We start from the raw sequence: 26304 nt of genomic DNA, 5'->3' as shown, positions 1-26304 counted from the left end.
TCTAACAAGATTTCTCTGGAGGAGGGGGAGAGTGCAGCTTAAATTCTTACTGGTCCGGAAGTGCTCTGGTTGGGAGAGATTAGCAAAATTTCAAAGATTAAAAACCGGAGAGCGTTTGGGTGAAACCGGACCTCGCTGAGCGGACAGTGTATGAACGTAGAAGAGGGTTTTTATCGTGGTGAATTAAGCAGCCCTCGCTAGTTCTTAGTACTGCTATCTTGGCCCTTTAGACGGGGCAGATTTTTCGGTTTCGTAAGGACCGACCTCATATACGTCGCCGAGAAATAATTCCGTGTGTGTGCTCGCGCGGGTGTATGCCATGTTAGTCTAATGTAGCAAAAGCAGCAGTCAAGTGTGATAGTTTAAATAACACATTTTGTTTGGTTAGGTTACAAAATTCCGTGGATTGGAGTTCTTTTCCGGTTTAGTCTTTAAAACGAGGAAATCTTGACCGACAACAGAAACATAACGTCTTGGATTAAACCGCTGTCATCTTTAATTCCGCTTGAAATTGTTGCTGCCGTGCAGTTAAATTTTACACGAAGTTCAGCGCCTTTCCCTGCGGAGGGGTGGTGGTTTCGACTGCTCGCTGCCCGAATTGCTCAAGCGGATCCTTCGTTCTTCGGAAGTATTAAATTCTTTTAACTCCAGTAGGACTTCACTTCTTGGGGGGGGGGGGGAAGCTGCGATCCAATATACATTTTCCCTGTGAATAGCCGCTCTGTACTAATTGGGATTTACTTCTGAGTAGACACATATAGCACTGCTGTCTTAAATTGTAATCCTGGGTCATTTTATGTGAAAATAAGCCCAGTTTGCCGACTCAATTGCACTTGCTTTCCGTGTCCACATGTGTAAGATTGCATTGTTACCTTGCACTTCTGTACCATTTTATCTAGGATTAGGTCCCACCGAATTTAGCTGGACTGTGTAAATTTGCACAGGATTGCGTTCTAAATCCTGCCCTACTTAATGAAACTGGATGGATCTTCACCTGAAATGTATTGAAAGCAAAGACAGCCAACCAAACGTGTGTCGAAATTTATGGATTGTAGCCATGACAGACTTTAAAAAAGAAAGGTTGAGTCTCTTCTTGTGCAGTAAATTGGTGGAAACAGAAAGGTCAAACCAGAATTCTCTAGACCGCATAAAATGGATCAGTAGATGGCAAACATGATAGCCAAAGATGAAAGGCTGGTGGGGGTGGAGAGCCATGGCAGACTCTCTGACTGAAACCCAGTAGTGCTCCTGTAAAGGTTAATAAAGGCACCAGGGCAGATCTACCAGTACCCAAGAGTGCCTTGGGCAAGGATTATGGTGTTTCATTTTCTGACTCAACAGCTGCTTCTCACCCACTTCTTCCTGTTTCTCCCTTCCTCCGCCTAATTAAATAATAATAAATTCCAGTGAATGGAATATCTTAAGAGGGTCGTGGACATAACTCCTATGAGTTGTGAATATTTTTCTGACACCCTGCACCTTAACATTCCTCTTCCCCACCAGCAGCACAATTTTTTGTTGAGAAAGTATGGTTAGCCATGCTTTGGCTGATGCCATTGTGCCCAAGGATAAAGACTCCTTGAAATGGAGGGTGTGTGTGTGGCGGCAATCAAGGCCACAAAAGCGTCCTGTTAATTGCAGGAGAGGCCGTGATTCGGTGTTTAGGTGCTAGTACTGTAATTCCCATTAAACTCAAGGGAACATTCCTGTCAGTAAACTTGTGTAAGATTGCATTGGGCTAAGATTATGATAATAATGTCACTTCTCCTGAATGAGAAAAGAAAGAAAGAGAGAAAGAAAGAAAGAAAGAAAGAAAGAAAGAAAGAAAGAAAGAAAGAAGGTAACAAGAAAAATGAGAAAAGTGTTACTTCAAAATATGATGTCTTTCTGTCTTCAAATTATCCCACTTTTGTATTATAAAATAGTATTCAAGGCAACTAACAGAAAAAAGCAGATAATTTTTCTGCTTCTGTACATTTATAATAAAAGAGGTAATAGGGCAAGATTAAAACCACCTGCCAAAGACAAATGAGTAAAGAATAATGCAAAGCTCTTCTTGGTAATGATGATAATTAAGTCTCCTCTGGTGAGTCAGAAGCCAAAAAGGACACGGCCAAAGAATGTCAAGAACATGAGAAAGTTTCCCAAGGGAGGGCAGCTGCAGCAAAGGCCCTCCTAAGGTGTTTAGACTTAGCCTAACATGCCTGGAGGTAGAGAGGGCCTGTCCTTCCGACCTCAGTTATAGGGGTGTGTGTGTGTGTGTGTGTGTGTTCAGGTTTCAGTAATAACCCACATTTTGAATGGCATTTTGAAAGTATGGTTAGCCAGTGGCAATTGCTCTGAAATGATATTGACAGAGAATGCTGCATTCCAGGCTGGAAGTTTCTGGCTTCAAAAAAGTAAATTCAAGTCTGGTTTGAAACCACCTGTCAGCTTGGATTGAGTGATACAGCTCCTAAAATCCCCCCCCTTCCGTTTTTCCTTCTTAAACTACCAAGGCCTATACTATTTAATAGTGTACATGGGATAAGAAGAACTTTTTTTCAAAATGTTATTAGCCTGATCCTGTGTGCACAGAGCATTTCAGAATTATTCGGTCCCACTTAGAAGGAAGAGCTGCACATATGAAGCCCAACAGAACTGGGTTGTGACTCGCCTTCCATAGTCTATTAAAATGGTGGCGCTTGGTTTTACACTACTTTGCCATTTCTAAAATATGAAGATGAGTGTGTTGAGCCACATTCTGCGGTGATAACAAATGTGAGATAAAATGCAAAACCTCATTGGTGGGTGTATGGCAAAATCAGAACATTTACAGCTGGGCATTATTTTCCTTAGACCCAACCAAAATGTCATCAAAGTGGAAGGCTTGTGCTTAGGAAAGGTATTGGCAACAGTGAGTTTGTTTGTTTACTCTGCAGGAATGAAATTTAGATTATTCTGTAGCTCCAGAAAAAAAACATCTTTCCTCCTCCAGGTGAGAAGAATTCACCCAGCCGGAAAGGAAGGGTGTTAAGAGCCCAGGTGAGGTGAAACCCCAGGGAGAATGGGTCTACAAGGGTCATTGTGAGGTTATGCTTTTGCTCTCCTACCCCTTTAATCCAGTGGTAAAACCCCACAGCCTCTTCCATACCTTTGCTGTAATGAGAAGGAGACTAAGCAGCTCTCAATTGGAGCTCCCTTTCATGTGGGCAGCAGGGGTGGTGGGGAGGAGGCATGCTTGAGTTGAGACAGGTGCACTGGTTCCCCTTTTCTTATACTGACCCTGCCCTTAGGCAGAGTGAAATTTGTCCTTAGGCACCAAATTTTGAGTGTGACAAAGGGCGACAAGTTTGTTACCATAATACTTTTAGTGGGGAGGAGGCTATTATGAGATTTTTTAATGCATTGAGTTCCATATCCGATTCATAGGTAAAACTTCAAAAAATCAACTGTTTTTAGGTATTGTGACCTAAATTCAACAGCTAGTCCAAAACAGAAATGACTCATTGAACCCAGAAGGCTTACATACATGCTAAATTCCCATTCAGCAGTTGTTTCAGTGGGTCTACTCTAATTTGACTTGGGCAGAGGTACACAGACTTCAGTGGAGCATGTTTGACACATTTGTAGTGCAAGCCTCTGCATCTCTGTACTCTGAGATATATACTGTACACTGAATTCAAGGGAGTTTGCTTTCATAGAATGACATTAAGCTCTTTTTTTCTGTATGAGTGAGGGATCTCCTAAATCTCAGGAAAGCACCAGTTCTCTCAGAGAGTGAGACTGATACAATGCTTTTCTTAAATTCTGAACTTTGACGGAAAGCAGTATGATTACAATGAGGGAGGTTAACATAGTTTGGAGAAGATGACGATGTATAGAACCAACTATTTTGTTGAGTTACATGGGTGGACAAAATTGGCAGACCCTGTGTTCCTGATTCATAATCTATATTGCTAAAGTCAGAGATTTATCCAGAGGTCAACTGCTCTTGCCTCCTTTGGATCTGTTCCAGTAAAAACGACGGAGGACTGTAGCGCAGATGTACTGCCAAACGTGGGCCAACATAGTTTGGATTTTCCTGATTTATGTCCTTTAACACCTCAATTCTAAAAGTGTATTTCCTTGGCTTCAACAAAAAAGGTGTTCAAGTTCTTTCGAGCCAATGGTGGTTTTGCACTTGGCAGATCTGGGGGTGTCCAAAGTTTAAGCTTATGTTCACACTTTTTCTCCCAACCAAATCTCTTTCTAGATAAAGGGCTTTGAAATAAAATGAATGCTAGTTATTTATGTATAAATTGAAGCTTTAAAATTTGGGTGGCAGGGGAGGGGTGTCCAAGTTCATTGGCCCAGTCTAAGGTGGTGGGAGAGAGATGTGTTTTGCTTGATGAGATCCCTAAACTTAGATGAGATCAGTGATCTAGTTTCCTGGTACATTTTGGAGAGAAGCATCAAGTTTGTGACTCTGTTGGACTTGGTTTTCTGAAATATGCCAAAGGCATCCTCTCCCTCTAAGAACAGATGCAGTCGAATGTGGGAAACAGTGGAGCACCGGGTACTTGATTTTCCTTCTCCTTGGAGTCTGAAGGCAAGGATGAGGATAAACTCCAAGGAGTCTTGCCACTCTTTTGGGAAGCACTATAGCAGTGATGGTGAACATTTTTGAGCCCAAGTGCCCAAATTGCAACACAAAATCAACTTGCAGTACTTATTTCAAAGTGCCAATATTGCAATTAAAACCCGAATGCTGAGGTTTTAGTTTAGAAAAAACAACTGCTCCTGCAGTGGAAGGGTTAAATGCTTGTTTTTTTCCCCTTTCCCTATGGGTGGTATTAACAAATAAATACTTACTGGTCCTCCAATCCCTCGTTGAGCTAGACTGGTAATGGTTGCCACTGCTGGACCACTGCACCAGCACAGGGGAGTGTCAAAATCCAGGATCGGAGGACGGGTAAGTATTTCTCATTGGCGATTTACGGCTCGTGTGCCCACAGAAGGTACCAGAAAGTTGCCTGGATAGCTCAGTGAGTTATCTGGCTGTGTCGCCGGAGGTTGGGAGTCCAGTTCCCTAATGCGCCTTCCAGAAGAGCCAGCCTATGTGGCCAGGTCACCCCCAGAAGAAGGGAATGGTAAACCACTTCTGCATGCACACAACCTAGAAAACACTGAAAATTTTTGCCCTAAGTCAGAATTGACTTGACTAGCACATCATCACCATCACCATTATAGGTGTCAGGAAGAACTTAATGCTCCCATTGCCAGACTTCATCCCTTCTTGAAAGGCCCAGGCCTATTGCTGGTCTCAACTAGAGTAGACTCACTGAATCAGTTTTGGAAGAGTGAATAATCCCTGACAGAAGTCCCATGGATTCAATGCCTCCTTCTCTACTTGGATCTGGAGTACGGAGGCCATTGTGTTCTGGCAGGCGTTTCTGTTCAAAGTACAGCGGGGCTATGAAAAACCGAACAGGGGTGTGGACGGTTGTTCACATCACAGTGGAGAGGATTCTTATTCCTTAGAAAAGAAAACTTAAGCTCCTACCGTCACCATTTGCAAGGAAGCCCCACTTGGGACCCAGGAAGACTTGGTCCCAGTCCTTGCGCTCAGAGACCGCGAGGGCGCTACAGGCTCCAAGGGGGCGCTTGTTCCCATCCGGAAGAGGTCTTGGAGGATGGGGTTGAAGCTGGCTTCCTTCCCTGCTCCTGAGCTGCGAGTCTGCCTAGTCTTTGAGGAAAGCTATGGGGCCTTTGGAGAGTGGGAGGTCATAGGAACAATTTAGGCAAACAAGAAGTGCATCAGCCCCTTCGAAGTAGGCGCGCCTGTTTCGGCTTCCCTCAGGGAGGGAGATGCGAAGTTCGTCTTGGGTTTTCACTTGTTACCTGTTGTGCCAACGGCCGTAGGTAACGCACTAGGAAGAAATCTTCTTGCCCTGGCTCGTTAAAGACTGCTTTTTTTGTTTTGGGTGAAATCCCAAATAACGCCTTTAAGTGAATTTAACTTCGGGTGAGATCGCAGCCAGCCGGAGGGCGCCCTCCTATCCACGCCTGCGGAGAAGCAAGCCCCACAGATCTCAGTGGGGCTTTCTCTCCCGCCCATGTACAGAGGATCGCACGTGACTAAAACGGAGTGCGCGAAAGACATTGCGCTGACTGGAATCTTCAGAATGAAAACGCAAGACAAGAACCTTCCTGCTCCCTCTTAATACTGGATAATTCTTCCTACCTGATCGTTTCACTTTAAGAGTTTTCCTTGATAAGCCGTAAGCAAGAAGGAAGGCCCCGTGTGTGTGTGCGTGTGTGTGCGTGCGCGCGCTTTCATTAGTTCAACCTTTTAAGCCTTTCGGTTTCAATTTACAGCCTTCTAAGGAAAGAAGCCCTAAAGGGGGTTCCCTATCCGAATCGTTCTCTTCCGCGAAAGACCTATTCCCCAACTGTGGCGAAGATTATACTGTACCTAAAACTACGGAGGCAGAAATCACTCTGAATCTGATAAGGGCGGAGGGATGGCGAGAGGAGCAGGGACTGGGCCTCTCTTCCGTCCCAAGGAAGAGAATTGTCCCCCTAGGTGAGGTCGGGGTTGTGGGGAGAGGGAAGCAGAAAGAGAAGGAACTTAACGCACTCGTTGCTCCTTCCAAGAGGGCAGCGGTTTTGGGAGGTTGACGCGAAAGCAACCAAGAATCTCTGTAGCAATCTAACGGGCTGCTAACGCGATCTGCCGCAAACTTTCGGGCACTGATGAGCTTAGTTATGCAGATACATCTCTCAACGGGTGCGCTAAAAAGGCTAGTGCACGTTTATGCCAAATAACACTGGTTAGTCTTCAAGGCGCCACATGACTCCTTTGTGGATTTTGGAGGACAAACAGCAGCGTACAGTGGCCAATGGATCTTCCTGATTCCTAACAAGTGGTTCGATGTTCTTGACACCAAATCCTCCACCAAGGATTTTAGGATCTAGAATCTGATTTCTGCCTTCCGTGGGGAACAAGGAGGCCTTTTCTCCGTCGTCCCGACCCCGGGAAGCCGAGCGTTTTGCGACTGATTTTATTGGAAGGGCCGATTTAAATAGCCACAACAAAAGAAGGGTTCTACGGGTGTATGGTTGTGCAGGGGGAGTCCACCCGTCTTTAAAAGAGAAGATTCAGTCTCATTAGTGGAAGCGAATGGCGATCTTATAGGAACGCTACAGTCCTGTGACTGGCCTTTGTCCTCCCGCAGAAATAAAATGTATGATTTCTGCCCTATTTTCCCCCTTAGCTGAAATGAATGGGAATACTCTACTTGAGAATCTTTCATTCTTTGGTACTTATTTGTTTGTTTGCGAAGATTGTTGTTGGGAGCATCTGAAAGTTCTAAACTCTGTAAGAATATCTTTTGCCAAAACAAACAAACAAAAAACCACTCGCCTTTGCTTTGTCAGCCCTTTTAGGTTCAGAGTGCTGAGCTGTGACTTCTTTTTCAAATAACCTCTCCAGGACCAGTTTGATATAACTCTAAGGTCTTTGTGTAATGCACGACTGGGCACCTGCAGCCCACCAGATGTTTCTGAACCGCAGCTCCAATGATTTCTCACCATTAGCTATGCTGGCTAAGGCTGGTGGATGCTGCAGTTTAATAAAAGCATTTGAAGGGTTACTGTTGTCCATCCTGGGGATGTTTTGGCATGAGTAAGAAAGAAGAAAAACATTAACGTTTCTCTCTCCCTAGCAAAGTAGCTTTTGTGTAGATTAGTGGCACTGTGTAGATAAAGCAGGAGAAACCATTGAAAATCAAACTAGATTTTATTTAGAAAGTTATGGTCAAGATAGCTCTATCTATATTGACTAGACAGACAGACATGTAATTCAGAAGGGCAAATGATGGGGGAGAGACAGCCTGCCTCCTTATGGAGAAATAAAAGAAAGTGGACGTGGAAGGGGCTGGTAAATGCACCCTTAGAATATCTGTCTAACAATAGGTACAGGAAGAGGTAGAGGTCAGAGAGTCAAAGGAATAGACAAAGTTTTTGACATCTGCTCCCAAATCCTCCTCCTGGTTATTTGGGCTGGAGAGATGCTAAGAACTGATGCTTTGAGGACACCAAGTCAACATAGTTGGCTTGTGTATGTTACTGGGGGGGGGGGCAGAAAGAGAGAGACAGAGAGAGAGAGAATGTGTGTTTCTTCCACCAATTGATCTGAATCAGCAAGTCTAAGAGTTCTTCGAAGCTTTGTTCCTTGAGAAACAGAATTAGCAGGATTTTATTAGTCTGATGTCACACAAACATCTGTTTTAATCAAAACAATGTCCTTTGACTGGCTCCTAACATGATTATATCTAACTCTAGGGAAAATGTATTATAATTACTCTAGGAAATAATCATCATATCATTCACCTTTAGCAATTTCCCACTCTTATTCCCAGTGAAGTCAATTAAAACTTTAATCACATTGTCCAACATCTAGGGGTAGGTCTACTGTGCATTTCATTGCTAGAGAAATGTAAGTACATATTTAATGCTCCTTCTGAAACTGGTGGGACTTTAAATATGTGACTTAAAAGAGGACATACCTACTGCTTGTTAATAATACTTAATTTACCATTCCCAGCCAATTTCTTCCTATCTTAGAGTGCTGAAAGCCACTTAGGGTTGCTATACACATTTATCTGTGAGTAAGCCGTGTTAAACCAAATGAGGCTCATTTCTGAATGGACATGTATAAGCTTGCAATCTCATCTCTAGCAAAAGGCCATCTCTTGTATGACCTTTTCAGTGGCACTGTACTGCAACTCCCATTAGCCCTCAATCACTAACTATGTTGGCTAAGACATGGGCTTTAGAGTCAAACAACATTGGGAGGCTCCCATCTACCTGCACAACTGCTTTAGCAGCAGCTGCTTTATCCACCCCCCCCAGGGGTCCTGTCATTCCCCTTAGTGAATCCCTAGACATTCTCCGAGATTCATCAGTTTAATCTTTCAGATGATAACATCCTTGAATATTTTTTTGCTCTCTCCGTCACTTGGAAAAGGTGCTTCTGTAGGGATATCCAAGGTTTCAAGTTGCATTGGAGGAACATGGTTCTGAAAACAGAAAGAAAGTTCATTTTGAGCTGTAAGAGGCTTATACATCTGACAAATAGAAGCTCTATTGACTTGCACACATTTCTCTCCCACTGATATATGAACTCCCCAGTTTAAAAGATTACTGTAATCACGGGAAGACAGTGTAAATCGAATCTGATAGCAATAACTTTTGGGGAAGGTCAGGCTCAAGTGAAATGTTACTAGGCAACAGGCATTTTGTTTGCAAAATACAATCAAAGAGCATTGATGAGAAATTCTTCCCTGCCAGCTAGTCAGCACTTTCTGCTTAACAACATGAGAAGAGGGGCAGAGCAGATCTTCATCCATCACACATCCCAGAGCACTTCTTGGGGCTGGTCTAGGCTTTATTGTTTAGTCATTAAGTCGTGTCTGACTCTTTGTGACCCCATCAACCTGAGCACAGCACGCCAGGACCTCCTATCTTCCACTGCCTCCCGGACTTGGGTCAAATTCATGTTGGTAGCTTTGATGACACTGTCCGATGATCTTGTTCTCTGTCATCCCCTTCTCCTCTTGCCCTCACACTTCCGCAGCATTAGGGTCTTTTCCAGGGAGTCTTCTCATGAGATAGCCAAAGTATTGGAGCCTCAGCTTCAGGATTTGTCCTTTCAGTGAGTGCTCAGGGTTGATTTCCTTCAGAATGGATAGGTTTGTTCTCTTTGCAGTCCAGGGGACTCTCAAGAGCCTCCTCCAGCACCACAATTCAAAAGCATCAATTCTTTGGCAGCCAGCCTTCTTTATGGTCCAGCTCTCACTTCCATACATCACAACAGGAAAAACCATAGATTTGACTATTCGGACTTTTGTTGGCAATGTGATGTCTCTGCTTTTCAAGATGCTGTCCAGATTTGTCATCGCTTTCCTCCCAAGAAGAAGGCGTCTTTTAATTTCGGGGCTGCTGTCTCCATCTGCAGTGATCATGGAGCCCAGGAAAATAAAATCTGTCACTGCCTCCATGTCTTCCCCTTCTATTTCCCAGGAAGTGATGGGACCAGTGGCCATGATCTTAGTTTTTTTGATGTTGAGTTTCAGACCGTTTTTTGCACTCTCCTCTTTCACTCTCATTACAAGGTTCTTTAATTCCTCCTCACTTTCTGCCATCAGAGTGGTATCATCTGCATATTGGAGGTTGTTGATATTTCTTCCGGCAATCTTAATTCCGGCTTGGGTTTCTTCCAGTCCAGCCTTCCGCATGATGTATTCTGCATATAAGTTAAATAAGCTGGGGGACAATATACAGCCTTGTCGTACTCCTTTCCCAATTTTGAACCAATCAGTTGTTCCATGACCAATTCTAACTGCTGCTTCCTGTCCCACATATAGGTTTCTCAGGAGACAGATAAGGTGGTCAGGCACTCCCATTTCTTTAAGAACTTGCCATAGTTTGCTGTGGTCCACACAGTCAAAGGCTTTTGCATAGTCAATGAAGCAGAAGTAGATATTTTTCTGGAACTCTCTGGCTTTCTTCATAATCCAGTGCAAGTTAGCAATTTGGTCTCTAGTTCCTCTGCCTCTTCGGAATCCAGCTTGTACTTCTGGGAGTTCTCGTTCCACATACTGCTGAAGCCTACCTTGCAGGATTTTGATCATAACTTTGCTAGCGTGTTGCTGGTGATGTTATTATAGAGAAGATAAAGATGACGCAAATTCAGCAAGTATATCCTGGACTGTATTTAATGGGTAAACTCCAGGATAAGTGCAGATGTTCAATTTGCTTGAATTATTGTGTTCCACTGGTGAATATAGTAGTGCTTGCTATGTTAGATTGCTTATGAGTCTAGTGATGAATAGTACGTTTGAGGCAGAGGCATGTAACATATTGGCAAAATAAATATAATAAAACAATCAAGCCCATATTTAAAAAATGCAGAGAAAAATTGGGAGTGGAAATCAGTAGACTACCCAGAATTTCTCCTGTATATGTGCCCATAATGCAAGTCAAGTGACATGTTAATGTAATGATAGGTCCAAAGTATGATAGCCTTAGTTTCATTATTTTTGGACACATTGTGAGAAGTCAAGATTGTCTGGAAAATAATGCTGGGAAAGGGTAGTACAAAAGAGGAAGACCAAATATGAGATGGAATAGCACCATCAAAGATGCCACAGCCTTGAGTTTTCAATTGCCAAGCAGGGCTGTTGAGGACTGGACATTTTGGTGATTGCTCATTCATAGGGGTGTCATAAGTTGGAGTTGACTTGGAGACACATTGGTTTCTTCTAAGTAAAAGAGAAACTCCATTACTTTTGGAGAGGCTGTCTGTAGACTTCAACCTTAATTCAGAAACTAGATATAGTATTTTTCATTTGGTCAGTTTTAGAAAATATAAAACTGATGTGGGTGAATATTGTCATCAAGGGGCATATGTGCAGAATGCAAAGGAATTTTCATAAATGAAGAACCAAACAATATTGTTTTCAGTGTGACTTATAAACAAAGTTAGATTTGGATCAACATACTTCATTTCAGTAAAGAATCAACACATTAGAATAGAATTTGATATGCATAAAGCAAACTTGACATTTCCAGGTCTGACTGGAAATACCCAGTTATACCAAACATAACCAGGCTTGGAAGGTCATGAATAAATGCAAATGCTTTCAGTGAATATACAAAAAATATTGCTTATTAAATCTGCAAGAACTGCCTCGATTTCCATCTGAAGGGTGTAAAGATAAATGCATAAGAAACATGAATAGCATTTATTAGGCCATACATGCTCAGAAACACATATTGGTTGAAATTACAGTGGTGCCTCACTAGACAGTTACCCCATGTGATTGGGTTCTTTCTCTGTGGGGGACGGACCAAGGGATTCGGCAGGAATAACCGCAGGAGTCGATGTAACGGTCAAAAACGGGTTTGTTTTATTAGCTTTTTCATCAAGCAACTCTGGACCAAACGGGTCCGGCAACTCTTCATTCGTTAACAAGTTATATTTCTTGGGTTTTGCCCCAGGCATTACATCTTTGGTTTTCACTATTTCTTCCCCCCAAAACGAGCGATTGCGTTCGGGTTCGCGGCCGACGCAGTCAGAACTGAGCAGGAAGTCCTGCAGCAAGGATGGACCACTACCGATCCCTCCAGCCTGGGTAGGAAAGGGCTGGCCCCACCAAGGGTTTCTCTGTCCATCATTGGGCGAGAAGCCGAACCCACTCCCGGTCTCCATCCCCTTAAGAACTCACAAGCTTCGACTTTGCTTATTTCTTTCGGTAGAGGCAACAGACCATCTTCCTTCATTAAGTTCGGGAAATTCTTTACTAGTGTCACAATCTTCTCTCTTTCTACTCCTGTCTCTCTTGTTTACGTACTCTTCTCTTCCTTTTCCCCCTCTGGCCCTTTCTCTCCCTTCTCTTCCTTTATAACCTCGTCCCATCTCCAGTCTCCTGACTCCTCCCCCCAGTTTTTTTCCTCTCCGCTAGAAATGCTTTTATCGCTCTATTAGTATCCCCCTCTTCATTGTCCAGTTTGATCAATTCGCCCACAGCGCATCCCTCACTTTCTTCTTCTTTAGATGTCTGTGAGGATGGCTCACTTTCCTTCCTTTGCTCACACCCCACATGACAGTTTTTTTTGCTAGACATTGACTTTTTGTGATCGCTATAGCGATATGCAGGACATGGTGGCGCTGCAGGGGACGTGGTGGCGCTGTGGGCTAAACCGTAGAAGCCTTTGTGTGCTGCAGGGTCAGAAGACCAGCAGTTGTAAGATCGAATCCACACGACGGAGTGAGCTCCTGTCGCTTTGTCCCAACTCCTCACCAACCTAGCAGTTCGAAAGCATGCAAATGCAAGTAGATAAATAGGTACCATCTCAGTGGGAAGGTAAACAGCATTCCAAATCTAAGTCGTGCTGGCCACATGACAATGGAAACTGTCTTCGGACAAACGCTGGCTCTACGGTTTGGAAACGGGGATGAGCACCGCCCCCTAGAATCGACTGACTAAAATGTCAAGGGGAACTTTTACCTTTAGTATAGTGATTCGCAATACAGTGGTGCCTCGCACAACGATTGCTTCATACAACGATGAATTCACACAGCAATGGGTTTTTTTGAGGAATTTCCCCCATCGTTTAACGATGTTCTCTATGGGGGAATTTCACTTAACGATGTCCCTTTTTGCTCATTTAAAAGTGTTTTAAAATGTTTGAAACCTGTTTTAAATGCTTGGATTCCATAGTGCACCTTGTGAAACATGTGCAAACTTAATTTGGTTTTGTTCTGAGTCTTCATTAATTTTTGGTGATTTTTTTATTTTCCCCATTTAAATCAATTGAATGGACAGTTCAATGCATTTAAATAGGGAAAACAAAAAATCACCAAAAATTAAGGACGACTCAGAACAACACCAAATTAAGTTTGCATAGGGTTCAGGAGGTGGGCTAACGATTGCAAGCATTTAAAACCTGTTCCAAACATTGTAAGACCCTTAAAAATGAGCGAAAAGGGACATCGGAAAAGACTTCAAAAGCACTGAAGCCGGCTTCAGTGCTTTTGAAGCTCTTCCGTTTTCGCTCATTTTTAAGGGTCTTACAATGTTTGGAGCAGGTTTTAAATGCTTGCAATCGTTAGCCCACCTCCTGAACCCTATGCAAACTTAATTTGGTGTTGTTCTGAGTCGTCCTTAATTTTTGGTGATTTTTTGAATTTTCTCTCATTGGAATGCATTGGACGGAAAGTTCAATACTGTACATTTCAATGAGAGAAAATTCAAAAAATCACTAAAAATTAAGGACGACTCAGAACAACATCAAATTAAGTTTTCATAGGGTTCAGGAGGTGGGCTAACAACTGCAAGCATTTAAAACCTGTTCCAAACACTGTAAGGCACTTTTACAGGAGCGAAAAAGGACTTCGCAAAGCCATTGAAATGTATTGAGTCGGCTTCAATACATTCCAATGGAGGAAACATTGTTTCACTCAACGATGTTTCCTATGGGTTTTTTCACTTAAAGACGGCAATCTGTTCCAATTGGAACGGATTAACCGGTTTTCAATTCATTCCTATGGGAAATGGTGTTTCACAGAATGATGTTTCACACAACGTTGATTTTTTTGGAACCAATTAACATCGTTGTGTGAGGCACCACTGTACAGTGATTCCTATGGGGGAATTTCGCTGGACGATGTTTGGTCCCTGCTTTGCAAACCGATTTTCGCTAGACGATGATTTTGACAGTTCCCTCCGCACTCATAAAATGGGTGTTTTTGGGACCTAAGCTTCACAAGACAGCTATTTAAACAGCTGATTGGTGGTTTGCAAAGTAGCTTTCCTATGGCCGATCTTCGCTAGACAACCATTCTTCCCCATTGGAATGCATTAAACAGGTTTCAATGCATTCCAGTGGGGAAATGCTTTTTGCTAAATGATGATTTCGCTAAACAGTGATTTCAGTGGAACGGATTATCATCGTCTAGCGACGCACCACAGAATGCGGCTTAGTGCAGTAAGTCACAATTTAACGACTCAACAACAACAACAGCAGTCCCGTTGAATCACTGAGGGTTTAGTGAGTCAGCTCCCTGATAATTTCCATTGATTTAGTAGACCCACTTGTAAATGCTGGATGGTTGAAAAAAGATGATTTTTTAAAATTAACTTTACAGGTAATAGCGAATTGCATTTCTAGTGGAGGTCCGTCCCTACTGACACAATGGGATGGCTGCATGGGTGGCATTTACTAGTCACTTTGACCAAGTAGAGTGTGTAGGGAAAACCGTTTAATGATTAGATGAGAATCCATAGCTACCAATTTGGTGAACAGAGTTTCTGGACAGTGGGGAGGGTGCATGAAAGAGACAGGGATAACTCTGGAGTCTGGTTTACCCTGCAGGCTTAACTTGAACCTTGCTATTTAGGAGGGGTTGTGATGGGCTGGTCTCCTTAATAATGGAAGTTGGCTTGGGACAGGCTTTGGGACATGGTCTGGAATTAGGGCATGGGTAGCTCATCTAGGGCACTGCTCAGAGTTGGTCTGGCTTGAAAATAAGCCTGCACTTTGAACAGCACTCCTATAGATCTTAGCTATATACAGTAGTTGAGAAAACAGTTCATCCAGTTTACATGCTTATCCTTTTTCTTCCAAGTGGGTGAGCAAACCAGACTGAATGTGCCTTAATTTTAATGCTTCTCCTGTTTGGTTCTTCTTATCTTCTTCTTTGGCCTTCTTCTTATTCTATCAAATGTTTCACTTATGTCTTTAATGAAAGTCTATACAACAGGACTGCCATATTCATGGGAACAGTAAGTTGCCTGAAAAAGGAAAAGAAGTACTACCCCCCCCCCGAAATACACATTTCTAAGGTGTATTGCCAGAATTGGACACTAAATAGGAGGGGGCAGGGGAAAGCAGCATTTGTTGGTGTCAGGGAAGCCTCCCTTGTGAACAGGAGAGCAGGAAATCCTATCCTATGGCAAGACAGGGCCAGGGCTCCCTCTCTCAACCATGCGGGGGTGCCAAAGAAACTGAATATAAGTGCTTTGCTTATCCACTGTTTTCGAGATCCACATGGGGGCTTGGGATCACTCTCTCATGGATAACGTAGTCCTACTGTACATGAATTGAAACAGAGTGCATTTTTTATAAACTTGAGAGTAAAATAGAATGAATATACCAGTGTGTTGCTATACTGTAGCATAATGTGAGGACACGATCATAGAGATAAGAATATTTGAAGCATTTGGTTCCCTGGCACTCCACAGTTCGATTGTTGCTTAGCACATCCACCTGCAACTGGGTTGCTTCAGGTATTTTTGCCCTCCAAAGTGCATTCTCAGTGGAGGGTTTTTTTAACCCTTTACCCTGCACTGAATTGGAATGGGCACTGGGAGAATTGATGTGCAGCTGGTGCTCTACATGGAAATACTTGCTTGTTGTAGCAGCTTTAGTCCAGGTTTCAAGGTAGGGGTGAAGCACCTGTTTTTGTCTTTGGACCTGTCCCTCTGGTTGTTCATGAAGAAGATGGTGATAGGAGGGAAAAAAAAGCTTCCATCTTAGATGTTATAGAAGGACCCCTCAAATTTAAGAGACTAAGTGGTGCGAAGTGGTGACAGTCAACAATAATGGGCGTAGAAAGCAGCAGGTGGAGATAATAGATAAATCCAAATTTAGTCCTACCTAGACTAGACCTATTGAAGTCAATGGAATTTAAGTTAGTTGTGGCTAAAGTCCAATTCATTTCAGTTGGTCCACTGTGGATAAGATTTGATTTAACCCAATAGTTTCTATATTCTATATAGTTTCTATATTCTAATTTGTTGTGATTAATGGCTTCAAGAAAGCAAATTTAGGAAGGAATAGAAGAATCACTGCTAGTCAAGACAAACAATAGTCTTGGGTTAAGTGGGCCAATGGGTCTTACTTTCATATGTGTCAGTTTCTTTAATATTTCTAAAATTTGGAATGTTTCATGCTGGGCTTTTCATAGGAAGCGAAATGTACTTGGCCATTCCCATTTTCTTGTACTCTTTGGCATAACAAATGTGCTTTCTTTTTTACAGAAATGACTGAAGAGCAACTGGCTGATGTCAGTGGAGCAGATAGTGCTGAGACGTACAGTGACAAAGACACAGACCAAAGGAGCTCCCCTGATTTGACAAAGGCCCGGAGCAGTTTCACTCCAGAGAGCCCTGAAATTGTTTCTATTGATGAAGTTGGTTATGCTGTCCAGAAAAACAGTGGAAACGCTGACAGTAGACCTGAGAGTCCCAAGTACCAATCAGAGCAAAACCACCTCCTGATTGAGGGTCCATCTGGGACGGTTTCTCTGCCTTTTGGTTTGAAAGCCAACCGGCCACCCCTTGAGGTGCTAAAAAAGATTTTCCCCAACCAAAAGCCAACGGTGCTTGAATTGATCTTGAAAGGTTGTGGGGGAGACCTGGTGAGTGCTGTTGAAGTCCTCCTGTCAAGCAGATCCTCTCTATCAGGGGGAGACAGAACTGCTGAATCAGAAAGTCTGGTTCTGCCTTCGAACGGGCACCTCTTTGAACACACCCTAAGTTCCTATCCCATTTCTTCCTCAAAGTGGTCTGTAGGGTCTGCTTTTAGGGTCCCAGACACACTGAGGTTTTCTGCTGATACTAGTAATGTTGTGCCAAATCCACTGGCTGTACCTTTACAGCATCCATTCCCGCAGCCACCCCGGTATCCCTTGATGCTGAGGAATACTTTGGCCAGAAACCAGTCCAGTCCATTTCTACCCAATGATGTTACTTTGTGGAACACCATGACGCTCCAGCAGCAGTATCAGTTGAGGTCTCAGTATGTCAGCCCTTTCTCCACTAACTCTACCAGCGTCTTCAGAAGTTCTCCTGTCCTTCCTACACGCCCATCAGAAGATCCCAGGATCTCAATCCCTGATGATGGATGTCCAATTGTGTCCAAACAGCCTCTTTATACAGAAGATGACTACGATGAAAGATCTGACTCCTCAGACTCTAGAATACTAAACACATCCTCCTAGAATGACATTTTCCTGTTTTATTCTGCAGTGTAGCGGGACTGCTGGGCACCAAGAAAAAGGAACTACAGTACTGTCCTTTTCATTGTATATTAAAAAGTTACTATGCTTATTACTATCTTTTAGCAATAAAGTTGTAACTTATTTTATTTCTTGCACTTCACTGGAAAATGCCAAATAGCTAATATTTAATGGCTTTCATGCTGAATGTTCATTACAGAAATAAAAGGAATAAGATTAAGCATATTTGTGAGAAAGATGCTAGAACATTTAAAGTGCAGCAAATAAGTACAGTATTGCCTTTTAGACAACTGGGAATGTTGATAGTATTGTACTTGAATGCAGTGTTCAAAGAGAGGACTTCTCAGGAGATAGGAAATTAAAAAGCAAATAATTCAGTGGTAAATGGACTAAACAGTGACCTTGTTGACTTTATGACCGTAATTATTCAGGTGTTGAACCAAGAGTCACAAAATATCAAGAATCTGTCAGAGCTTGGAAACATTATGGAAACATTTTGGAAACACCTTAACACTTATTCTTTCACATGGCTAAATAGAAATATGTATAATGTAAGTGTAAAGCCAATTACAGCTGTTGCATGAAAATGTCTTGTGAGAAATGAACACATGATTAAACATTGTCAGGTTAATGTAGCATGCTAAGGACATTGGGGGAAAAATAAACTCGGATGATGATCTTCAGTTTCACATCTCGTTTGTATTTGGGATTTAGACTACTTTTATAGATAAAAGAGAGTATAAATGAACCTGGTTTTACAGACTGACTGCAACTAGGGCAGCTATCCTGAGCTGAGGTTTAGGCATATACAGTGCATAACTGATGAGCAGTGTTGTAGTAGAGTCAGGAGTCACAAATTTAAGGCTCTCTATTTTCTGGATTACCATGGTCAATTATATTACTTGCCACATACCCCTCCCCAGATTTTTTTCTTCCTTTTTTTAGCTGCAGTCATCACAAGTGTGAGGTGACAGGTTTTCCTAGAAATAAAAATGTACTGTTTTAGCTCTATTGTAAAGCAAAGTATTCTTCAGTGGCTTGGTTTTGTATGGACAATGAAGACCTGTAAACTTTACAAAAATGTCTGGTGGAGACAAAAGCAGCAAGAACTATTTGTTATACAGAATATAACTTTCTGCACATTTGGGCTCTCCTTTGGGGACATGGTTATGGAAACTGTGGAGTCTGCCCATAAAAAGCTGTCACTAATTCACTGCTGATGGGGCCAAATCAATATTTTAGCAATCTCTTAAAGAACTATTGAGGTTTAACTGAGCACGTCAGATAATCCACCGTGTAGAGAATATGTTTGTACTGGTGAACAGGGAATGATCAATTACTTCTGAGTATTCTCTACCTTGAAAATCCTGAAAAGGGTCACTATAAATCAGAATTGACTTGACAGCACACAGTTATTATTATTATTACTATTAGGTATATAAACTCATCCTTGTCTCATTCTTGTATGTGAAAATGAGAAACTGCATTTCTTCCTCCTTGCTTTGCAAGACAGCAAGATATTTTCTGTTACTGATAATTTTTCCCATAATTTTTGCAAATCACATAAAATTATGATAGCTACTGTCTTCTTGTACAGGTTTTTTTAAATTAGAAGTATTGAATGGGTTGTTTGTATCTTTCAATTGACCAGCCTATCTTTTTCTGCTTTCTCTTGGTTTCTGTAAGTGAAAAAAACCCACTAGTCTTATACAGAGACATTTTGCATAGTTTGTGAAAATCTCAGTGATAATTCTTGTCTCATTCTTGTGCTGGAGGTGAGAAGTCTCACAGGTCAATTATTCCTCAGTGTTCTATCTTGAGACATCAAGACAATTTGTCTCAGTGAATTAGTACTTTTACAATAATTTTTCAGATCCCTAATATATTACTATTACAGGCAAATACGTTGATGGCCTTTAGTATCAATTGGTGTTTATAATGACATTTTTAAAATCCATGCATGTTTTCACAGGCCTGCATCATACATACTCATCTGAATGTATTAGCTTTTTGCACAGTTAACTCCCATTTTCTTTTGAGAATGTATTTGAAATTATTTCTTCTGGCTCTGTGTTAAAATCTACTCCCGGAATATAACCAGAGAAAATCATGTTGAACTGATCGTAGTTGATCATAGGTGGTATAGTCGTCTTCTTCTTCTTCTTCTTCTTCTTCTTCTTCTTCTTCTTCTTCTTCTTCTTCTTCTTCTTCTTCTTCTTCTTCTTCTTCTTCTTCTTCGTCTTCTTCTTCTTCTTCTTCTTCTTCTTCTTCTTCTTCTTCTTCTTCTTTGTCGTCGTCATCATCATCATCATCATCATCATCATTCTTGACTTATGGCAGTCTTTTCTAGGGTTTTCTAAGTCAAGCGTACTCAGAAAAGGTTTATGATTCCCTTCTTCTGTGGGGGCATCATGGGACTGTACAGCTTTCCCAAGGCCATATAGGCTGGCTCTTCTGGGATGCACACTGAGGAACTGAATCCCAACATCTGACTCTGAAGATATATCCCTAACTCAGTGGTGGGTGGTAGGAGGAAATACTGCCATATTTGTCTTGCATTATTCTGCAGTCATACTGTTTCAGAGGTTCATAGCTGGCCTCTATCCAAAGAAGTTTAGAAATGTTAGTTGCCAAATAACTGGGAAAAGAAGGGCATAAGAGACAGGCATCTCTATGATCCTCTGCATGTGAGCTTTCCGGGCACAAGAGATGGAACTAGAGTCTGATTCAACAAGTGGTTCTTAGATTTATAAAAGACTTTTTAAAAAAAGAGAATTACTAGGCTCATTATACTGTCCTAGACACTCTAGCTTTTGTGAGATGTCCTGCATTAATATAAAGTGGTTCCTGGCAGTGTTGCAATAAGGTGAATAAATTCCTCCCCTTCAGGAAATGTGTGGTAATGAAACAAGATCATCTGTAGACCCTTCCACGTGCAGCATGGAACTGGTCCCTTATTCTATAGAGGATTATTTGCTAGCTAGGAGGAAAGAGTTGATTGAAATGTAACCAACGGCATCCAACAACCACGTGCACATTCAAACGTGCCCCAAACCTTTGGGCATTAAATGACTGAAAGTGAACTTGATTTTGCACACATTTGCTCTAGAAAGAAGCAACTGCTCTTACTACAAGTGTGCAGGTTTGTGTTTTTGGACTACACAGCCGGGGGAATAATGCCTGAGGAACATTAGAGAGATATAATCTAAAAACACAAACTAGCATGCCTCTGTTCCTTACCATCTGGCAACACAGCCACTACTTTTGTGCTATGAGACTTTGCCTGGCAAAATGGTCTCTACTTCTTCTACTGGTTCAATTGTGACAGCTCACAAATTGGACACCAGTTGGTCAAGGCTGGTAATTGTTGTAGATGACAAGCTTTTGCCAGAAGAGGTCCTACTGCATCCATGTCTTGTGCTTTTGCTGCAGAGGAGTAATAAGGACATATAGGAGAGCAAGCTTCAAAAGTGTTGTAAGAAGCACAGTAGTTGGGTTATATGGTTATATGCAGTGGCAGCAGATGACTCTTTTGAGGATGCTGTGAGCCCACTCCATGTTCTAGTTTGTACTTTACAAGAGCTAATAAAAGTGCTGAATCCTAGTCCCAAAATAGACTCAGGCACCTTGGATAGCTCCTGTAGATTAAATCCCAACATGGATTCACAGAATCTCTGCAGTATTATTTGACACAGCACAGTGGTACCCTGCAAGACGATGTTAATCCATTCCATTGAAATTGCTGTTTAGTGAAAACATTGTCTTGCAAAAAGCATTTCCCAATTGGAATGCATTGAAATCCATTTAATGCATTCCAGTGGGGAAAATAGTCATCGTTTTTCGAAGATCGCCCATAGGGAAGCCATTTTGCGAAGCCGCCAATCAGCTGTTTAAATCGTCATCTTGCGAAGCATCGGGCATGGAAAAACAACCGTCTAGCGAAGCATCGACCGAAACATCGTCCAGTGAAAATCGCCCATAGGAAATACTGTTTTGTGAAGTGCAATGGCGATCGCAAAAACTCATTGTCATGTGGATTCATCGTTTTGTGGGGTAATTGTCTACCGGGACACCACTGTATTGTAGTAGGCTTCCTATTAACAACACTGCCTTAATTCCTGTGGATTATTATCATGGAAAGGATGGTTGACTAAATGTAGATGTTGTACAGTGGAACATGCTGAACACCTGTATGGTATTCTCTGAAACCAAAACATTCCTTATATAGTTTATTTTATATTTTCAATAAAGTATGTCATGCAGTTATCAAATATTCTATTTGAAAATTCCCAGGCAAATCTTAGTAAAAAACCCAAACACAATTTGTGTCACACACAGCACACAAAACTCATCACTGTAATACAAAACGTCTTCAAAATTAGGATATCCCAGAGCCCAAGCTAGCAATGTTGGCATTGGGCAAGAAGCATTGTTTCACATCACTTTAGTTTTCTAAGGCATGGGTGAGACCCTCCCCTCCCAAATGGATGTGAATGTGATCCATGCTCCTTCCAAAAACAAAGAGAGAAGTTTATGCTCCTTAAAAAAGGAATGTGTATAAGGCTGGGAGAAGTTGCCATTTATTTTCCTAAGAATAAACCTCTAGATTTTGGCACCCTTTAAATTTGGGTGCTCAGCTCAAAGCTACGGTAGGTTGCCTTTTCATAGTTATAGATCTGAAGAAAACAAATCTCACTTGCAATGCCATGTCAATTGTAAAAAGTAGTTTAACATGGGACAGGTAGTGAAAGGTCCTGAATTCAGACTGGGAGCATGTTCTGAATTGGAGGACAGTTTAACTTTTACAAGTGGTGTTTATAATTGTGTATCTTTTAGCTATCTGAGCCCTCCTCTTACTCTTCTCCTCTATTCCATTTGGGGAGCCATACAGGTAGTGCTAACATACAATGTTATCCCATATATGTCTACCCAAAAGAAAGACCCATTGGGTTCAGTGGAACTCACCAGAAATGTGTAGGATCATGGTAGAACATCTGTCCTGCGTACTGAAGGTGAAGAAATGAAATAATTATTTCCTGTCATCTTGTAGCTGAGATGCATAATTCTGGGCGGGCTCTGATGCTGCCTATACACAGGAAATATAAGGTCTATTATTAAGTGATTGGCTATATTTATGTTCCACTTTCCACAAGCATTGCCAAGGCAATGTATAATAATTCAAATAAAAACAAGAAATCTAATAAAAACAATAACACATAAAATAAAAACTTATTTAAACATTAAATCACTCAAGTCACAAGCCACAATTTAAAAGTCCAAAGAGTTGAAATGGAAGGGACCAGTCTCAGTTCTGAAGGGAAAACATTTTGTGTTCAGGAGTGATAGAGAAGAAAACTAGGGCTGTAATGAGGCCGGGGCAACTGGGGCTTTGCTCTAGGGTGCCAAATTCTAAGTTTGATAGTGCTGTTGATTTCCTGTGGAATACGGAAGATTTGGGTAAGGGGTTCAGTGCTGTGATTCGTTCTTGTATTAGTTTCCCATCATGAATTACAAAGTTGATTTGGGTGCTGCTTGACCTAGGAGTTGAAATTGCTGATTATGGCTCTGGAGAATAGGGATGACCAGGAGTAAATATTCCATATTGTTTTCATTTGGGGGTCCTTTGGAAGTCTTCCCTTTTGGTTTTAGGCTCCTTTGGGTACAAGTTCTTTCAGTAAACTCAAAAATACCCCACACTTTCCATTCTGTTTTCCTGTGCTAGACCCAATGAAGCCCTACAATTTCCTCAAAACGAATAATAAAAAAAAAAATAAAGCAGAGAAAAGGCAACAGATAATCCTCCACTCCAAAAGTGGGCAATGACAACAGTACATGAGAAAGAAAAATCAATCATCTACAGATGTATGCAAGTACTAACAGTACTTTAAAATTATTCAGTTTATTTATTTCATTGATTTACGGTATATACCGCCCCATTAGTGCAATGCATTATACTGGGAGGTTAACAAATAAGGAAATCTAACAATTAAAGCAAAACAGTAAAACTCATGAGATAAAAACAAGACCAAATCAAATCAAACATCTCAAATTCATGGCAGTACTATAATTTCCTACTAGAATGGCAGGGCACAAGCAAACAAAAATTCATGCGAGGCTGAATTCAAAGGCCTCTCTGAAAAGCAGCATCTTCAGCAAAGTACACATTTATCATTCTATCACAGTCCTCATCAATTCATCAGGAGGAAGCAGTACAGACAAAGATGATGAAGATGGTGATAAATGTGACCTTTAAATTTAAAGTACTATTAGTGCCTGAATAGGTCGGAAAAATCATCATCGTGATGATGATTATTATAAAAATGAAACACACACACACTTGCTAAGAGCAGTATGATCAAACCCTCCCAACCCAAACCCCCCAAATATGGGGAAGTGGGGAGACACTCAGTCCAGCAGTGCAGGTAATAGTCTACAAGGTGAAGGATAGGCAACAATTAAGGAAATGGGGGAGATTCCCTCCAAAAATCTATAAAATGAAAAGCAAAATAAGAAGGGTAATCTGAAATACAAAATATGAAGGAAATCTGTAAAATTCATTATTTTGGAATTCTGAAACTTTTGTATTTTGGAGCCTTGAAAGATTCTAGAAACTAAAGGAAGGGCCTGTTTTGTGTTTTACTCCATTTAGATTAACTTAAAAGTCCAATTCCTATTGGAGAAAGCCCTCTCTGTTAGTGTCCAACAAGCAGGCCTCTGCAAGCAGAGGTATCCTCAAACTTGGGACTCCTGTGTATCTCAAAGACTTGCCCATTCCATAGCAAGGCAGGTGGTTCCTCAAATAGCCAGGCCTGCCCTCCTGTCCTTCCTTCCTACTTTTATTCAGTACCCCCATCATTCTCCCAGTAGAGGAGACTTATAAAGAATTTTAAAACCATTCACAGCTAATTTTAAAGCTGAGGTAGAGCTTAGGTTCTCCAGATTGGCCCTGGAGAACTGCTGTTACTCAATCAGGGCAGATAACATGAAGCTTGATGGATGGACAACATTTTCTTATGAAGCAATGGTAGGGTGTAAAGAAGTTGCTTTTAAGAATGACAACTCCAAAAATTCCTGAAGTAAGAGGCCTTGCTATCTGTGGGTTTCTTCCAGTTGTGTTAAAAATTTTTTTTGCCAAGGCATGTCATCCTTTCCCTATCAGCACCTGCCATGGGGTAGATTTTATTTTTACCTTTGCCCAAGCCTGAAAGCAAGTCTGCCCAAGAGGCCTGCAAGGGCAGCTTCACAACATCTGTTAAAGTCATGGTAAACAGGCTCCGCTCACATTTGCCTCGACATACGTGAAAAATGATTTTGATTCCTCCATGCTGTTATACTGTTTTGGTGATTCATACTTTATGTGCTTTTGCCTGGCAGATGTGAGGGGAGAAATAAGACTGATGTTAAATTTATATGTTAATTTTAATATTGAAGCTATCCTATGTTTGAAAAATAAGACCAATTCTTCAATTTCATTTCTTATAAGGTGCTGGGGATTGTCATTAAGGGGAAATAAAATTACCTCTGAATGCACACGATCCTGAACTCCAGTTCTAATGGGCACACTACTTCCCTTCAACATCGCTCATTGCTTTGCTTCATAATGAGCCCCTTGCTATGACCTGTTAACATAACCGCTGGACGTCTGGACCCTGGGAAATGCTGGAGTGGCTACCCTGATGTTTACAATGGCAAGCAACTTCTCTGTTAGTTTCTTTTTAAAAGATGTTTGTTGCATTGCACCTTGGCAGAGACCATGCTCCCTTGACATCTCCTTGAAGGATTGTGGGCCCTTGGCACTGCGAAAAGCATTCCTGGCCCAAGAGTCATTGCTGATGCGATTAGAAATGAATGTCAATGGTTTTCACAATAGGTAAGCCCGTGAGGAGCTATATTCACTAGCAGATTTGCTTATTGCTTGGCCCTGAAAGTTTTATGCCTTTATCTTGAATTGTGAGTCCTTAGTTCTTCTTATTCTCAAGCAGAGTAATGTTTTTTTCTAGACAGTTGAATATGCACTTGACTGTGTGTAAGGCTGATGACTAGCATGAACTAAAGCTACAAGTGGCCTGAAGATCTTTTTCATACAGCTTCCTGTTTTAAAGCCATTTGGTCAAGACTCACAATCACAACTAGGCCTGTGTGCAACCATCAAAGGTATTTTGTAATGTTAATTTATTTGTCACATTTATATCTCACTTTTCCTGCAAGGAGCTCACAGTGGCATAATACGTGGTCTTCCTCCTTGTTGTATCCTGAAAATGACTGTGAGATAAATTAGGCTCAGAGATAATGAGTAGCCAAGATGGAGATAGGATAGATTTTTGTAGTCAACTGGGGATTCAGGCACTGGTCTCCTCATTTGTAATGGGGCACTCTATTTACTACACATAATGAGTTGCAGGGGATTGCCCATGCAACAAAAGGCCTCTTTACACCAATAGTCTACCCTGGATCAGGTAATAGGCGATTTACCTGTCTCACTTATGGGCTTGAAGTCTCAACAAGCAGAAGACACTTAATGTTTATCCTACTCTCAGCTTGACAGGAGATGGATTGTAGAGTTGCTTTGTACATATCCTACTGATTCTATCAGGCTTCTTCTGAAGTTCAGGGATCCATCTTTTTCTGGGGTACCATTGTGAGACATGAGGTGAGAGTGTAAAGGCTCTCGCCGGAGTGTCGTCCTCCCTCTCAAAAGAACAAGAGACACAGACAAACCCGCCTGCACCACCTATCAAGACCAAACAGCGGGG

General features: G+C 41.7%; 1 protein-coding gene and 1 long non-coding RNA gene across 2 annotated transcripts in view; one reads left to right on the top strand and one right to left on the bottom strand.

Annotated features, from left to right (window-relative positions):
• Nucleotides 1–18234, top strand: part of DMRT3 (doublesex and mab-3 related transcription factor 3) — a 20924-nt gene extending 2690 nt beyond the window's left edge. Inside the window, exon 2 of the mRNA XM_020805653.3 lies at nucleotides 16572–18234. Coding sequence (XP_020661312.3) covers nucleotides 16572–17533 — 962 coding nt within the window. The 3' untranslated portion in view covers nucleotides 17534–18234. The remainder of the gene's footprint in view (nucleotides 1–16571) is intronic.
• LOC144586593 (uncharacterized) lies at nucleotides 8047–26304 on the bottom strand. The gene is made up of 2 exons (XR_013541502.1): nucleotides 22517–26304; nucleotides 8047–9044 (listed from the first exon to the last, which is right to left on the bottom strand). It is a non-coding gene; the product is annotated as an uncharacterized LOC144586593 (long non-coding RNA).

This window comes from Pogona vitticeps, chromosome 2, assembly GCF_051106095.1.
Source record: "Pogona vitticeps strain Pit_001003342236 chromosome 2, PviZW2.1, whole genome shotgun sequence".
Classification (NCBI taxonomy): Eukaryota; Metazoa; Chordata; class Lepidosauria; order Squamata; family Agamidae; genus Pogona; species Pogona vitticeps.
Note: the sequence above shows the minus strand (reverse complement) of the source record. Positions and strands in the feature narration are given on the sequence as shown.